Here is a 16,518-nt window from a genome sequence, read left to right on the forward strand (position 1 = left end):
CATGGATCTTCGTTTATGCCTTATCCAGCAAAAACTTTTGTTTCAGGTCTATTGGACACCACAACGTCTTTTTAATAAAGCTTTGTCAAACTTGGCTAATTGTTGGAGGTATAATGCAGTTAATGCTTCTCTTATTCATATGTTTTTGAAATGCTCAATAGTTGCCTCCTTTGGGGAGGAAGCTATTATATGGATAAATGTTGTACTGGAAAGCTCTTTAACATTTACTGATGTAAATATTCTCTTAAATTATTTACCTGCTTTTGGGAATGTAGCACATGGTCAGCGTAAACGGATTCTTCATGCCCTTTTGGTTGCTAAAAGACTGATACTACCATACCGGAAGAATAAAAGCTCACGGCCTATAACGCAATGGATTGAAGACTTCATAACATTAGCAACATTTGAAAGAGTGGTATATAGGCATAACCTGCAAATGGACTTATATGTGGATGTCTGGTCTGCTTTTACTAATGTTTACGTGTAACCTATTCTTTCTCTGTCTTTTTTTCTCCCTAGACTATTGTAATATTTGAAACGGAGGATTTTAGAATATCTTGTTATATTTGTAATTGGGGGGGGGGGGGTTGTTATGTTTTTGTTTTGTTTTGTTTTGTTAAAACTCGCAATAAAAAATTGGTGAGGGGGGAGAAGAAAGAATTGGGCTCGGAAGTAAACAGTCAGCCAGGCAAGCTCTTTAAGAATTGGTGTAATGTGATTCCACCCGGCTGCACTGGTTACAATTCTGGTCGCCACATTCTGCACTAGCTGAAGCTTTGGGTCTGGGAGATCCCTAAGGTGGAATCCTGTCGACCTACCTCCACAGAGATCTTCTCTGCATCTGCCCTGCTGTCCAAAGCAGTGGAGTCTGGTCCAGGATGACACTCAGCTGTTCAAAACATTGGCCTCCATCCAGGGAGACAAGTAACTGGTACTACACAACTGGCAAGTTATTTTATCAGCTGCACCTACATTCCCAGCAAGAAGAAAAAGTTTGGCAGCCTGGCTCTGGTCCAGCTCGACCCAATCTGTGTCAGGACTGAAGGCCAGGAAAAAGGCTGGCTGGTGGTTCAGTGTGTTTCCAGGTCACTACAATTGCAGTGAATTCCTCAGACTGCAAAGCCAGTCAAGCGAGCCATTATATGGGGCCACGTCGAATCTTATTGGCTCCTCTTGTCACCTGATTCTGCTGGGGTGAAGAGGTGCAGTGCGCCTACCAGCCATCGGCAGCGACGGTGCTGTAGAGCAGCAGAGATCAGGCCACATGTCCTTCTTCCTGCAAGAGGTGATGAGGGAAATGAGGCCCTGGGAGTCTGCTGCCGGTGTCCCCGAGTTCACGATTTCCCGTCTTGCAGTAAGCGGCACAAGTCGTGGCCTAGGGTGGTGGAAATCTATGGGTAAAGTGAGAAAATGGCAACCAAAAATGACCAGCGCTAGGTTTAAACATTTTGGGCTTTTTAGACTAGGGGGAAAAAAAAGATGTTTAAGGGGAGAAATGATAGAGATTTATAAAATTATTTATTTATTTAAAATCTTTCCAGGCCACTTTTCAGGGCAGAGGCCCTTCCAAGGCAGCTTACAACAATAAAATAGACCAATGCAATAATAAAACAGCAAAACATTCATGCAAACAACATACACCAGCAATGAAACATCTGGCCTAGACAGTACTAAAAACCAACAACACCACTGTAGCTATGTACCAGGGCAGTCCGGTAAAACATAATTAGATGAAGGCCAGGGTAAACAGGAAGGTTTCAGGGCCTTCCTAAAAGCCTGCAATGGTGGGGCCAGGCAGACTCCCGAGGGTAATGCATTCCAGAGGTGTGGAGCCACAACAGAAAAGGCCCTGTCTCGTGTACTCGCCCACCTAACTGCCCTCAAAAGTGAGCAAGTGAGGAAGGTCTCCCTTTGTGATCTTAAAGTGCGGGAAGGCTGATAGGGGTGAAGGCAGACCTTCAAGCACTTTGGTCCCAAACCATTTAAGGCTTTAAAGGTCAAAACCAGTACTTCAAATTGAACTCAGAATTATGGTGTGGAGAAATTGGATAAGGTGATTCTACACACACACACACACACTCCTCCCTATTTAACTTAGCACTATTCACTATCTACTCTTCTACCAGCTTTCTCTGGGGCCTCACACAGGCAGGGGGTCTTTGTTCACCTTATATCTAAGATCTAGGGGAGGCGTGCAGAGAAGTTTGTCAGCTCTAGTGATGAGCTGTGGGCTCCTTGGTGTGCGGTTGCCTTCTATCGAGTTGGATCGGTTGTCCACCTCGTCCAGTACTTTCTACGCCAGGGATTTGGCCCTGCGGATGATGTTGGACTGCAAGTCCCATCAGGCCTAGTCTGCATAGCCAACAGTGAGGGATGATGGGAGTTGCAGTCCAGTAACCTCAGGAGGGTCACATGTTCCCCACGCCTATGCATGTTTACTTGGAAGCAAGTCCTACTGTGTTCGGCGGGGCTTACATCCAGGTAAGTGTGCACTGGATTGCAGCCTAAAGCCCAGTCATCTGTTTAAATTCTGTTAAATAATTTAACTTTAGAAAAGAAAAGAATAGCACCAAATGACCCAGCGCTCGCCAGTCAGGCACCTGGCTTTGCCTTCATCAGCCGGAATATGGGGAACTGGACTTTTGGACAGGTAACTGAGCAATTGGACCGGGGTGGGCAACTTGCAGTCCAACGATACCTGCAAGGCGACAACTCCCATCATCAGGCCAACACTTTCTGGAGGGCCACAGGTTCTCCACTCCTGTTCTACCGTGAGCAGCACTTCTTCCCCAAGGCACAGACCTTGCACAGCCTTTCTGCCTAAGATCTATTTAACCTGAAGACGGCAGAATTGAACCTGGAGCCTCCTCCACCCAGGCCTGTGCTCTACCTACCACCGGGCCACGACCCCTGCAGAAGAAGCTGCCATAGATCAAATTTCCGTGGGAGATAAATGCATATCAGAGCATTTCCACCAGTTCACACTGGTTCTGTTTTCTGCAGAAAGAGCTTTCGCTTTGCTGTTCTTGGCTTCAGTAGCCAGCAAGTCCCTTGGCGTGCTCCTATGCCAGTTTTAGAGATGAGGAGGGAGAGCTGCCGCTTGATTTGCAGCGCGTTTTGAATGCTGCACTAAGAAGTCAGTCACAGAAGTGTCCCCTCCCCGCCCGCCACACCAGATGGAGGATGTCTTGATATTCAGGCGTTTTCTTCCAGAGTGAGTTTCACCGCAAAGGGAAGCAGACAGTTCTACATTGCAGGGAGGTCATGTCCTTCATGTGAGGTGTAAGCTATGTTCTCAATGCCTGCAAACATGAGGCCACAAGTTAGGGAAAAGCGCTAACTTCAGGAAAGGAAAGGAAAGGAAAGGAAAGGAAAGGAAAGGAAAGGAAAGGAAAGGAAAGGAAAGGAAAGAGACGACAGAGACAGATAAGAAAGGTCAAGCAGCTATTCTTCAAACAGGGGTACCAAACCCAGCCCCTGTGTTCCCAATCAGGCTACCTGGAATTCCCCAGAAAGCCATGCCCCCTTCCCTTGGCTCCACCCCTTTTCCCCAACCACCAATCATTTGATAGTTTTCCAGTTTTTGAGCAATTTCCCCCCATTCTAAGATGTTGAAAAGCCTCTCTTAAGGCTTAGTTCCTGGCAGTAAGACCTTTAAGCTAAAATATACTGGTGTTTTTGGCCCTGGTCCATTTGTAGGGAGCCCTCATTTCCGCCAGAAATGATGACATGGCGATTTAAACATTGAAGAGAGGGTGAGGCGGGGGGGAACAGACAAAAATTATTGTCCATTCAATAAAAAGAAATATCTGATTTCCTCCCACCTGATTTGGAGGAAAATTTATCTTGCTCCACAGCCTTTGGGGACATTTCGCTCCCCCCACCCCTCCACACACACACACACACACACACACACACACACACACAGACACTTGCTGAAATACTGCAAAATGCTGGGCCAAAAGCTAAGGATGAACAAATCCGTCAATTTCAGTTTCGCTTTTTTCCAATCTTACCTTTGGTTCTTCCTGTTTCCACATCACTTTGAAGTTTGTTTGTTTGTTCGTTTGTTTTTAAATGCACGAAAACTCGCTGGAATTTTTGCGCAGATTTCTCCTAATGCACGCCTTCTTGTATGCCATTTTGCCCAATGTACGCATTTTTGCAAATAATCTCCCCCAATATAATGCATTTTTAACATTATTTTCACTATTTGTTCAGTCGTTCAGTCGTGTCCGACTCTTCGTGACCCCATGGACCGTAGCACGCCAGGCCTTCCTGTCCTGCGCTCTCTCCCGGAGAGTGCTCAAGTTCATATTCATTGCATCCGTGATGCTATCTAGCCATCTCATCCTCTGCCGTCCCCTTCTCCTTTTGCCTTCAGTCTTTCCCAGCATCAGGGTCTTTTCCAGGGAGTTTTCTCTTCGCATTAGGTGGCCAAAATATTGGAGCTTCAGCTTCATTATCTGTCCTTCCAACGAGCACTCAGGGTTGATTTCCTTTAGGATGGACTGATTTGACCTCCTTGCAGTCCAGGGGACTCGTAAGAGTCTTCTCCAGCACCACAGTTCGAAAGCATCAATTCTTCGGCGCTCAGCCTTCCTTAGAGTCCAGCTCTCACAGCCATACGTTGCTACTGGGAAAACCATAGCTTTGATTAGACGGACCTTTGTCGGCAAGGTGATATCTCTGCTTCTGACTATGCTGTCTAGGTTGGCCATAGCTTTCCTCCCAAGGAGCAAGCGTCTTTGAATTTCATGGCTACAGTCACCGTCTGCGGTGATCTTGGAGCCCAAGAAAGTAAAATCTGTCACTGCTTCCATTTCTTCCCCTTCCATATGCCAGGAAGTGATGGGGCCAGATGCCATGATCTTAGTTTTTTTAATGTTGAGTTTCAAACCAGCTTTTGCACTCTCCTCTTTCACCCTCAACAAGAGGCTCTTGAGATCCTCTTCGCTTTCTGCCATTAGGGTGGTATCGTCTGCATATCGGAGGTTGTTGATAATTCTCCCAGCAATCTTAATTCCGACCTCTGATTCATCCAACCCGGCATTTCTCATGATGTACTCTGCATATAAGTTAAATAAGCAGGGTGACAATATGCAGCCTTGTCGTACTCCTTTCCCAATTTTGAACCAATCGGTTGTTCCATGTCTGGTTCTTACTGTTGCTTCTTGACCCTCGTACAGGTTTCTCAGGAGACAGGTAAGGTGGTCTGGTACTCCCATCACTTGAAGAATTTGCCACAGTTTGTTGTGATCCACACAATCAAAGGCTTTAGCGTAGTCAATGAAGCAGAAATAGACGTTTTTCTGGAATTCTCTTGCTTTCTCCATGATGCAGCGAATGTTGGCGATTTGATCTCTAGTTCCTCTGCCTCTTCTAAACCCAGCTTGTACTTCCGGTAGTTCTCGGTTCGCATACTGCTGAAGCCTAGCTTGTAGGATTTTGAGCATCACCTTGCTGGCATGTGAAATGAGCGCAATTGTGCGGTAGTTTGAACACTCTTTGGCGTTGCCCTTCTTTGGAATTGGAATGTAAACTGACCTTTTCCAGTCTTGTGGCCACTGTTGAGTGTTCCAAATTTGTTGGCATATTGAATGCAGCACTTTAACAGCATCATCTTTTAGGATTTTAAATAGCTCGGCTGGAATACTGTCATCTCCGCTAGCTTTGTTGTTACTAATGCTTCCTAAGGCCCACTTGACTTCACTCTCTAGGATGTCCGGCTCAAGTTCAGTGACCGCACTATCATGGCTATCAGGGACATTCAGATCTTTCCTGTAAAGTTCTTCTGTGTATTCTTGCCACCTCTTCTTAATCTCATCTGCTTCTGTTAGGTCCCTGCCTTCTTTGTCCTTTATCATGCCCGTCTTTGCACAAAACGTTCCCTTGAGATCTCCAATTTTCTGGAAGAGATCTCTAGTCTTTCCCATTCTGTTGTTTTCCTCGATTTCTTTGCATTGTTCATTTAAGAAGGCCTTCTTGTCTCTCCTTGCTATTCTCTGGAACTCTGCATTCAGTTGGATATATCTTCCCCTTTCTCCCTTGCTTTTCGCTTCCCTTCTTTCCTCAGCTACTTGTAAAGCCTCATCAGACAGCCACTTGGCTTTCTTGCATTTCTTTTCCTACTTTAGCAATCCAATCCCCTATGATGAAGAGGACATCTTTTTTTGGTGTTAGTTCTAGAAGGTGTTGTAGGTCTTCATAGAACCGATCAACCTCAGCTTCTTCGGCATCAGTGGTTGGGGCATAGACTTGAATTACTGTGATGTTGAATGGTTTGCCTTGGATTCGTACTGAGATCATTCTATCATTTTTAAGATTGTACCCGAGGACTGCTTTTCCCACCCTTTTGTTGACTATGAGTGCTACTCCATTTCTTCTAAGGGATTCTTGCCCACAATAGTAGATATGATGGTCACCTAAATTAAATTCGCCCATGCCTGTCCATTTGAGTTCGCTGATTCCCAAGATGTCGATGTTCAATCTTGCCATCTCATGTTTGACCACCTCCAGCTTACCTTGATTCATTGATCTGACATTCCAGGTTCCTAAACAATATTGTTCTTTACAGCATCGGATTTTCTTTTCACCACCAGACACATCCACAGCTGAGTGTCCTTTCGGCTTTGGCCCAGCCGCTTCACTCTTTCTGGCGCTACTTGGAAATACCCTCTGCTCTTCCCCAGTAGCATATTGGACACCTTCCGACCTGAGGGGCTCATCTTCCGGCGTCATATCTTTTAGCCTTGTGACAGTTTTGTACACATATTCCCCTAATAAACATATTTTGCGTACGCAATTTTGACAACTCCATCATAAAATTCAGAATTTTTCAGGATAACTGAATTTTGGTTCATGTATAGGTTTGAAAATGTGAATTTAGATAAGTTTGCTTTAAAAAGTGAACTGAACAAATTTCTCCTTCATCTCTACTGAAAGGTTTAGCTCAGCTGTATTTCAAAGTCAGTTCTTTAGATTAAATATGTTCCAGAAAAGCAAAACTGTCCCCCAGTAGGTTACCAACAGTTCCAGATAGACCTCAGCACCTGCAGGGTGTGAAATGTTATGCTGTGCACTGCAATAGTGCCATAGGATTCATGTGTGAGCCTTGACACAAATGCACACCAGAGACAGAAAACATCCACTCCCCACTCTGCCATTTAACTTCTAGAGACTCTGGAGAGGGAGCTGAATCTTCAAGAATGACAACTCTAGCAACAGATACCAAGAAAATGCTAAGAAGACATCCCCCATAGGCAGAAACAGGGATAGTGAGGTAACACAGAAAATAACAAGACTTAGAATATATGCAGTAAACAATCTCCTCTAACTCCCAAATGCCTGATAGAATAAAAGAGTCTCCACCTCTCTACATAAGGAGGCAAGGGAAGAACACCTACCAAATTCCTGGGACAGCACGACTCCGGGGCCACCACAGAAAAGGCACTGATCCTGGTGGGTGACAACCTTACTTCCCTGAAGGATGTCACCTGGAGCAAAGCTTCATTACTAGCCCTTAAAGCCCAGGGGGACATATAGATACGGTTTTTTTATTATTATTGGGGGTCTTCTTACATACCAAATCAGCAGCCTGGGATAGATGTGTATGGATGTGTCCAGCAAAATTACTCCTAGGAACAGCCAATACCTGAAGTGGTACTCTGTCACCTTTAGAATTTAGCATCACACCAGCATGGGGGGAGGAACCACAAAGAAGGGGGGGAAACCAAGCCCTTGCCAAGTGAGAGGGGTGACATGTCCAAGGGTAACACTCTATACGACAGTGGGGCCCACTGGGGATGTTGGAGAAATCCACGACAGAACCAAATGAGTTCAGATTTTCATGAATCTGACTCCCGGATTCCGCAGCAGACCAGCTTTTCCCCTGTTGGGTGGATTCTGCAGACTTGCGAACCGGTTTTCTAACTTTCCCCAATTTTGTGCAAATTTCATTGTAGAAAAATATGCAAAATAAAAAAAAAACCGGCCAAAAATGTGCATTTCCCCCATAGGCTAAAGTATGACAATGTGTATTTCAGGGGAATTTACGCATTTTCACACGTGCCGATTTGCGCAACTGCGAATGTGTGCAACTGCAGAAGCAAAAAAATCTGATTCTGGTGATGGGCGGACGACAGAACGAAAGGCACCTGACAATCTGCGAAACACAGGCAGAACTGATTATGTCTCTAAGGCCAATCAAAACTTTCAGCGTCTTGCTTAAGATTCTACAAGCTGAAATTCACAAACAATGGCAGAGAACTGGAGAGGGAGAGGAGCTGAAGGAAAGTTGTCCCTGGCCAGCCAGTCCAGAACCCTTGCAAAGGTTGCTGGGAGCTCTCTTCCACCCTCTGATAGCTTAGAGGAGAGGGTGTTCTCGTGGGGATTCCAAAAGCGACTTGATGAACAGCGTGCCAAGCCCCGGTGGGTTTTGTTCGCACTACAGGTGTCAAATTAGCGTAGCATAGCAAGAACGATATTATACCCTGTTACTTCCTTTGTGAATGGAGTGTGTGTGTGTGTGTTCTTCTATGCATTTTGGCTCTGCTGTAGAGATCCTTTTCTCCTTCTTGACCATCTTGGCTCGTGAGGTGTACTGGCGAGAGTGTTGGACTGGGCCCCGGGAAATCTGGGTTCTAGTCTGCACTCGGCCATGAAGCTTACTTGGTGACTTTGAGACAGTCACTGACTCTCAACCTAATCTACTTCACAGGGTTGTTGTGAGGACAAAATGGAGAGGAGGCAGCTGGGCTGGATTCCTTACAAGCGGAAAAAGGGCAGGATAGACATGTAATAATAAATAATTGAAACATTTCCCTTTTTTCCTAAATGTGTGTGTGTGTAAAAATGAGCGCATGACCAAAGCCGTAGGCATTTTGTTGCCTAAAGCAGGGCCCAAATGTGTGTCCATGTGCGTGAGGACACACATACACACACATTGTTAGGGCCAACACTTTCAAACTCTTGCTGCGCTGTTCAGTCACCATTTCCTGCTTTCATCTATTTCTCTGAGCCGTCCTGCTTACGCTGCAGGTTGCTTCAGCCAAGGGGACAGCAGGGGCAGCTCTGCACCAAACAGAGATCGGTTTAAGGCCCCTTAGTTCAGTGTTCTTCACTCAGGGCCGGAGGGATACGGGTCACCTCTCTGGGAGTCACCTCTCTGCTTCTCTCTCTCACTCACTCACTCACTCTGCAGGAGCTGCTCCCTCTCACGGGGGATCTGAACCTTAGCTTTGTTGTTTGCTTTAGCGGTGGGCCAACTGCTGAGATCTGGGCTATGGGAAGAGGCTTCGGGGGTGAGGAGTCAGAGACTCGCTGCTCATCAGCTGTGAGGCGACTGATTGGGGGAAGAGGAGAATGCCAGAAGAATCAGCCAATCAGCTGTGGTGGGGGATGAGCCCAAGGGGCAAAGAGCAATGTGCTTGGCTAGCAGCAGGCACTGGAGGGGAAACTGAATGTAGGGGGGAGAGAGAGAGCGCAATATGGACCTGCCCTGGGTGGTTTTACAGCACTGAGTGGAGCAGAGCAGCGTCTCAGCGATGAGACAATGCCCACCCCAGTCCAGGGGCCCAGTCAGCCTGTGGGAATTTGCCTGCCTGGTGGTGACTTGGTGATTGCCTGACAGTGCTGCTGTTTGATGATGGGGAGTAGAGGCCTCCTTTAGAGGGAGTTGGGGGAGATGCCCCCACAAAGCCTCCAGCAGACACTGGTGTACAGCATTGCTGCTTGACCCGGGGTGTGTGTGTGGGGGGGGGTGGAGTAGAGGCCTCCTTTAGCCCAGAAAATGCCCCCACGTGGCCTCGGTGGCACTGCCTGGCGCCAAAGTGGCTCCCACTTGACAAATCGCGCAGATGGCAGATCACGGCTTCTGCTCAGTCTCTTGGCTCCTGCCTTCCACAGCAATGCAGCTGGAATCTCAAAGGAATATGAGGTGCCAAGGTGACAGTTTCTGCAAACACTCAGCATGGAAGAAGTCTAAGGAATGTGGCATACCCAAGAGTTTTGTTTTGCCATTTTAAGAAACCTCCAAAGGGCTAGATGAAAATTAAATGTCATCTTCTAGATTCAGCCCATGGGGTGTTAAAGGTGTTGTTAAGTCTAATAGCTGTGTGTGTTCTATCTTTCTTCTAATATCCTCAGGTCTGATGGTTGCTGAAGAGATTGGGGGGCACACCTGCCCCCCCAAGGCCTTATCTGCCGTCACCAAGGATCCCCTCATCCCTCCCGCCACTGCTAAAAGATAGAACATACACAGTTGTAGACTTAACAACACTGTTAATCCCTCCACCCCCATGCGCTAAATATAGAACATGACATTTAATTTTTATAAAGTCAGACCAATTTTCCCCCTAGATCAGGGGTGGACAGAAGGTGGATCTCCTGATGTTTGGGTCTTTAATTCCCAGAAATCCCTGCCAGCATGGCCAATGGGCAGGAATATTGGGAGTTATCTCATGGAGGAGAAGGCTGTCGATGGTTACCAGTTGTGATGGCTATATGCTACCTCCATTCTGTCTGCATTTTGCAGATTGTCGGGCTGCTTTTGTTCCATTGTCCGCTCATGGATGGAATTGGATTTTTTGTTTCCGAATTTGTGCAAATTTGCGCTTGTGGAAATCCACAGATCCCCCCCAAAGGAGCATTTCTGCACTTTAGCCCTGGGGAAAATGCACATTTTTGGTCGTTTAAAAAAAAAAATGCATATTTTGGTATTATGAAATTTGCGCAACATTCCAGAATGTTAGAAAAACAGTCCACAGGTCCACAGAATCTGCCCGACTGGGGAAAAGCTGGTCTGCTGCAGAATTCTTGGGGTGGATTCATAAATGTTCAAACTCATTTCATTCCATTGTGGATTTCGCCTAATGCACAGCAGTTGCTGGGGAACATGGGCAGGAGGGTGCTGCTGCACTCGTGTCCTGCTTGTAGGTTTCCGGCGGGCAGCTGGTCAGCCACTGTGTGAACAGAATGCTGGACTAGATGGACCCTGGGTGTGATCCAGCAGGGCTGTCCTTATGTTCAGAAAAATTCTTGAAGGATAGACTGATCAACAGTTATTGGCCATGAGCTAGATGAGCCAATGGTCTGATTTGGTATAAAACAGCTTCCTGTGTTACTATTCAAAACCATGAGGACTAGAATCATAAAACCTACAATGTCCTAAATCAGCCGGCCTAAATTCCTGGAGGAAAAGGCTATCAATGACTCCTAGCCCTGATGACTCTGTGCTACTACCTCCAGTATCAGAGACAGTATGCCTATGTGCACCATTTGCTGGGGAACATGGGTGGGAGGGTGCTGTTGCATTCGTGTCCTGCTTGTGGGTTTCCTGTGGGCAGCTGGTTGGCTACTGTGTGAGCAGGATGCTGGACGAGGTGGTCCCTTGGTCTGATCCAGCAGGGCTCTTCTGATGTCCTTAGGAGCTGAAGTACCAAACCTCTGCTCACCCCCAATCTATATCAGCATTCCCCAACCTGGTGCCCTCCAGACGTGATGGCCATGCTGGCTGAGAATGATGGGACTTGCAGTCTAACACATCTGGAGGGCACAAGGGTGGGCTGGCTCAGTATTGTCCCCACTGACTGGCAGCAGCTCTCCAGAGTTTCAGACTGAAGCCCTAGCTTTCCCTGGAGTTGCTAGGAATTGAAGCTGAGACCTTCTGCATGCAAAACAGGTGCTCAGCCCCTGAGCTACAGGCATTCCTCAACATGCGCATGGACACAGAGAGAGAGAGAAGCACTGGAGCAAAAAAGCTATGAAATGCAAGAGCTGCAGTCTGTGACCTTCCTGTGCAAAGCTCTGGGGATAACATTTCATCAGTCCAATGGGCTCTAATCCACGAAAGCCACAGCAAACCTGTTAGCGTTTCAGATGCCACGAGACTCTTTGTTGTATTTGCAGCAAAGATGAACGCAATTATCCCTCCAGGGGGGAAAAAGCGGCTGAGTCCCTGAGGGAGCTTCTCCTTCTTGCTCTGCTGAACCTTTCTGACTGGGCCAGGCAAACTTCAGATACAGCTTAGAGCACCCTGCATGCTGCATCCTTTCCCCTATATCAGCCTTCCCCCAACTTAGAGCCCTCCAGATGCTTTGGTTAACCCCTGGCAAAAGCAGTGTGAAGTCCGCGACACAGATGTGCTCTTTCCAAGGAAAAGGAAAATGGCAGAAGGCGGCATTACCTCGGACCGGGGTCGGTGCAGCTTTCATCTGATCTTCTTCGATACCAAGGGCTGTCAGGAGAAAACACCCTCCGCCGAGGACTCCAACGAAGGCGCATACGATGAAGCTGTACTGCAAGCTTCGGAAATTCCAGAGGTAAGTGTGTTCGCCGTGATTGTCCTGGATCATCGTGGCAATCTGGAAGATAAAATGATTCATGCCCCTGCAGCACCCCTGATCTCTGAAGCATTGCTTAGAAGCTGTGGGCCTGCATAACTTCCATGGGAGCAGAGGAAGCAGCCTAAAAATGAGACAGATCATTGGTCCATAGAGTTGAGCACTCTACACCGGCAGCTCTCCAGAGTTCAGAGAAGAGATGACTCTGGGACCTTCTCCTGCATGCAAAGCACATGCTCTACCACTAAGCTATGGCCCTACTCTGGCTTTCAGGAGCAGATGTACCTTGATTCCACAAGGCCATTCTTAAATTAAGCTGACATTGAGTAGGGGCTAATTCAGCAGCCGTTCCAGCAGGCTGTGCTCAGGGAGATGAAAGGGGGAAGCTTTTGCCATTCTGCCAGCTTTGCTGAAAGACTTTATTTTTCCCTCTTCCCTCCCCATTCCTTGTGTTGTGTCTTTTTCTGATTGTAATCCTGCAGGTGGGGACCATCTTGTAGGGATGGGTGAACGTTTGAGCTCACTGAGTTTCTCCAAATTCTTTCTTGAAGCTCATGACACCTTGTTTGCGTACCTGAACACAAGTGACTTTTTTTCCCCAATAGGGGAAAATGTGCATTTTTCAATCCGTGAAAATGCGCAATTTTCCCAGTGTGCGATTTTTCCCAATTGAAAAATCTACATTGCCCCTCCATAGGCTAAAGTGCGGAAACGAAGATTTGGGGGGGATTTGCACAAATGCATATTTGCACACTTTCAAACATGAACACAAGTGTGCATTTGCGCAAACTTTTGGAAGTGCACATTTGCGCAAGTGCGTACTTTTCAACGTGGCTGCAAGTTCGGGAAACTGGAAATTTCCCGAAAATTGTGTTCCTGCTCCCATTTGCATTTGGGGTTGCGAACGGGACATGTTCGCATGATTTGTGAACACGAACGAAATTCTGGTACATCCCTACCGTCCTGTTTAATGGATTGTTTGCAAGGTGCTCTGGGAGCCATTCTGGCTGAGGAGCAAGTTAAAAATACTTTAAGAGAGCAATCCTATGGCCCTTAGACCATGCCGAACCCCCGAACCCCTGCAATCAGGAGCAACCCCCTGGCACTTGTTTCAGTCAGAACCAGTCAGAACTCTAAAGGAGCTCTCCAAGCTTCAGAGCCTGGAAGGAAGCACATTAGAGAGCTCCTTTACTGACTGAAACCTGGGGCAGATTCACCAGCCCACTGACATCGGAACCGCCAGCCTCGTCTGCCTAAAAGGTTCAGATGCCCCCTGAGAGAAGGCTCATTGTGCTTAGGAACATAAGAAGCTACCTTAAACGTATCCATCTAGCCCAGGACTGGCACACTGACTGGCAGCAGCTCCCCGGGGCTTCAGGCAGGAGTTTTTCCAGTTCTACCTGGAGACACCGGGGATGGAACCTGTGACTGTCTGCATGCAAAGCAGGGCTCCACCATGGAGCTATGGCTTCATGCATATGTCAGAAAAGGAGGTGCTTCTTCTTCCTTTTTCACGTTAAGAGGCACCACAACGGTGGTGGTGAGGAGGAGGAGGAGGAGGAAGAGCAGATGCCATGGCCTCCTTGCTCACTGGCTCTCTGCCTGCCAAGCAGACAAGTGGTAGCCATTATTCATTCATTCATTCATTCATTCATTCATTCCATTTCTATACTGCCCAATAGCCAAAGCCCTCCGGGCAGTTCACAAAAACTAAAACCGCAAAGTGAAGCATAAAGCAATATCAAATATGAAAGCTGAAAACCACAATATAACAGTACGACCAGAATAAAACGTAGCAGCAATGCAGAGATTTAAAATACAGTCTTAAAACACCGGAGCTAAAAGACTAGAAGGCTAAAATGCTAAAACAGTGGGAGAATAACAAGGTCTTCACCTGGCGAAGGAGTACAACGTAGGTGCCAGGCAAACCTCTCTAGGGAGCTCCTTCCACAGCCGGGGGGCCACAGCAGAAAAGGCCCTCTTCCTGGTCACCACCCGCCTCACTTTCTTTGGTGAAGGATCCTGGAGAAGGACCCCGAGGGTCCAGGCAGGCACATATGGGAGGAGGTGATCCTTCAGATAACCTGGCCCCAAGGCATTTAGGGCTTTGAATGTTAAAACCAGCACTTTGAACTGGGCCCGGAAATGGACTGGCAACAAGCACAGCTGGAAAAGTACTGACGTAATGTGATCTCATTGGCCAGTCCCTGTTAATGATCTCACTGCCCTGTTTTGGACCAGCTGAAGTTTCCGGACCATTTTCAAAGGGAGCCCCACATATAACGCACTGCAGTAATCCAGACGAGAGATTATCAGAGCATGGATAGTGATGAGAAAGAGGAGGAGGAGTAAGGGCAGCTGGTGACCATGGTGGTGAGAAGACAGGCTCACGAAGAAGGGGGCCCATGGAGGGGGTCTTGCCCAAGGACCCTCAAAAACCTGGAGCCAGCAAGGAGTCTCTGTACCAGCCTTAAGAACGTCAGAACATCAGAAGAGCCCTGCTGGATCAGACCAAGGGTCCATCCCGTCCAGCATTCAGTTCACACAGCGGCCAACCAGCTGTTGACTGGGAACCCACAAGCAGGACAGAAGTGCAACAGCGCCCTCCCTCCCATGTTCCCCAGCAACTGCCAAAATCAACTCCAAGCCAAATGCCAAAACCTACTCCGGAACCAACACAGATACAAGCTATGGATGGTTCCCTAGGGAAGAAGAAAAAGAGAAAGGCACTTTGCACATGCTCCACAGATCCTTCTTTTCTTCATCACTGGCTGATCGAATCGGTATCTGAATGGGGGAGGTGATTTTCCTCAGAACAACGCAAGCATGAGAAGAATATCAGAAGAGCCGTGCTGGATCAGACCAAGGTCCAGTCAGTCCAGCATTCTGTTCACACAGGGGCCAACCAGCTGTCGACCAGGAACCCACAAGCAGGACACGAGTGCGACAGCACCCTCCCGCCCATGTTCCCCAGCCACTGGTGTACATAGGCTCACTGCCTCTGGTACTGGACGTAGCACATAGCCATCAGGACTAGTAGCCACTGATAAGCTTCCCCAACCTGGTGCCCTCCAAATGTGGCAGCCTGCAAGAAGTCTGCCGTATGCTCTGGCAAGAGGAAATTCCATTACACAGATCCCGCCTCCTCCCCTCTAGAAAAAGCTTTCCCCCTCCCCTGCCCAAACCCCCAGCATAACTCACAAATCCAATGAGGGAGGGGCTGCCAGCATCGCCCAGCAAATGGCTGACAAAAATTTGTAGGGACATGGCTGTTGACTGGCGTGTTGGTTTCACCACGTACTGAAACGGCAAAAGAAGCAGAATCAATGCTTGCGGGAAATACAAAGCTAGGAAAGACGCACTAGGTAGCTCGGTTTCCTCAGGCAGCAGTCCAGGATGAGTGTTACCTGTTTTCTTCTATGGGTAAGTCCTACCTAAAGCCATGTTAGTGCTTCTCCCTGAGGCCTTACCTATGCAGAAACTGACTGCTGGTGCTTCGATTCCCCGGCCTGGCCCAATCCAACCGTGGAGGCGAACTGAACGGCTTCCCGGGATGTCCAAATTCTAGGTGCGCCTGCCTCAGCGGTGGAAATATTTGAGAGGGAGCTATGATTGAAGGCAGTGCTAGGAGGCAGGACCGGCCCTTCCATGAGACAGGGTGAATTCCCTGCCTCAGGCGGCAGATCCCAAAGGGCGGCGGATTTCACCCCCAGGAGAACTGCACGCCCCGCCCGGCACTCCAGAAAGCTGTACTGGCCGCTCTCCTGCTGCAGCAAGAGCGACTGGCGCAGCTCTCTGGAGCGCCACCCGTCCAGTGCTTTGCTTTGAAGACGCCTCTGAGTGCAGCATCGAGTGGAGAGGCTCTCTGGGAAGCCCAACTGGCTGCTCAGAAGAGAGAGTGGCCAGCGTGGCTCTCCAGAGAGCCTGGCCCAAATGCCTCCGTGAGGGGTCCTTCCTTAGAGCAAGGCATTGGCGGAGAGGTGGCCCTGGAGATCACCTGTGTTGCTGTGGCACCAGGGCCACCTTCCCACCAATGCCTTGCTCTAAGGAAGGACTGCTCAAGGGAGCTATGATGGTTTGAGGCCTACAGAGGCAAGGTGTGTGGGGGGGAAGCTCAGGCTAAGAGACCTGGAGTTTTTGTTGGGAGGGGGTATCCCTGAGAGGAGTAGTTTCATTT

The 16,518-nt window shown here is 48.1% G+C and overlaps 1 protein-coding gene across 18 annotated transcripts in view; it reads right to left on the reverse strand.

The window, feature by feature from the left end:
* Nucleotides 1-577: 577 nt before the first annotated feature.
* SPNS3 (SPNS lysolipid transporter 3, sphingosine-1-phosphate (putative)) overlaps nucleotides 578-16,518 on the reverse strand; it is an 89,580-nt gene continuing 73,639 nt past the window's right edge. For 16 of the 18 annotated variants that reach the window (XM_084822721.1, XM_084822720.1, XM_084822715.1 and 13 more), the window contains 2 exons: nucleotides 15,543-15,641; nucleotides 7,997-12,362 (listed from right to left, as the gene is read on the reverse strand). In XM_084822721.1, the coding sequence (XP_084678847.1) occupies nucleotides 11,874-12,362; nucleotides 15,543-15,641 (588 nt within the window). In that variant the 3' untranslated portion in view covers nucleotides 7,997-11,873. The other 2 variants (XM_084822722.1, XM_084822725.1) reach the window with 2 other exon arrangements.

Source organism: Heloderma suspectum, chromosome 16 (genome assembly GCF_057233095.1).
Source record: "Heloderma suspectum isolate Gila_16-S chromosome 16, 16-S_ref, whole genome shotgun sequence".
Classification (NCBI taxonomy): domain Eukaryota; kingdom Metazoa; phylum Chordata; class Lepidosauria; order Squamata; family Helodermatidae; genus Heloderma; species Heloderma suspectum.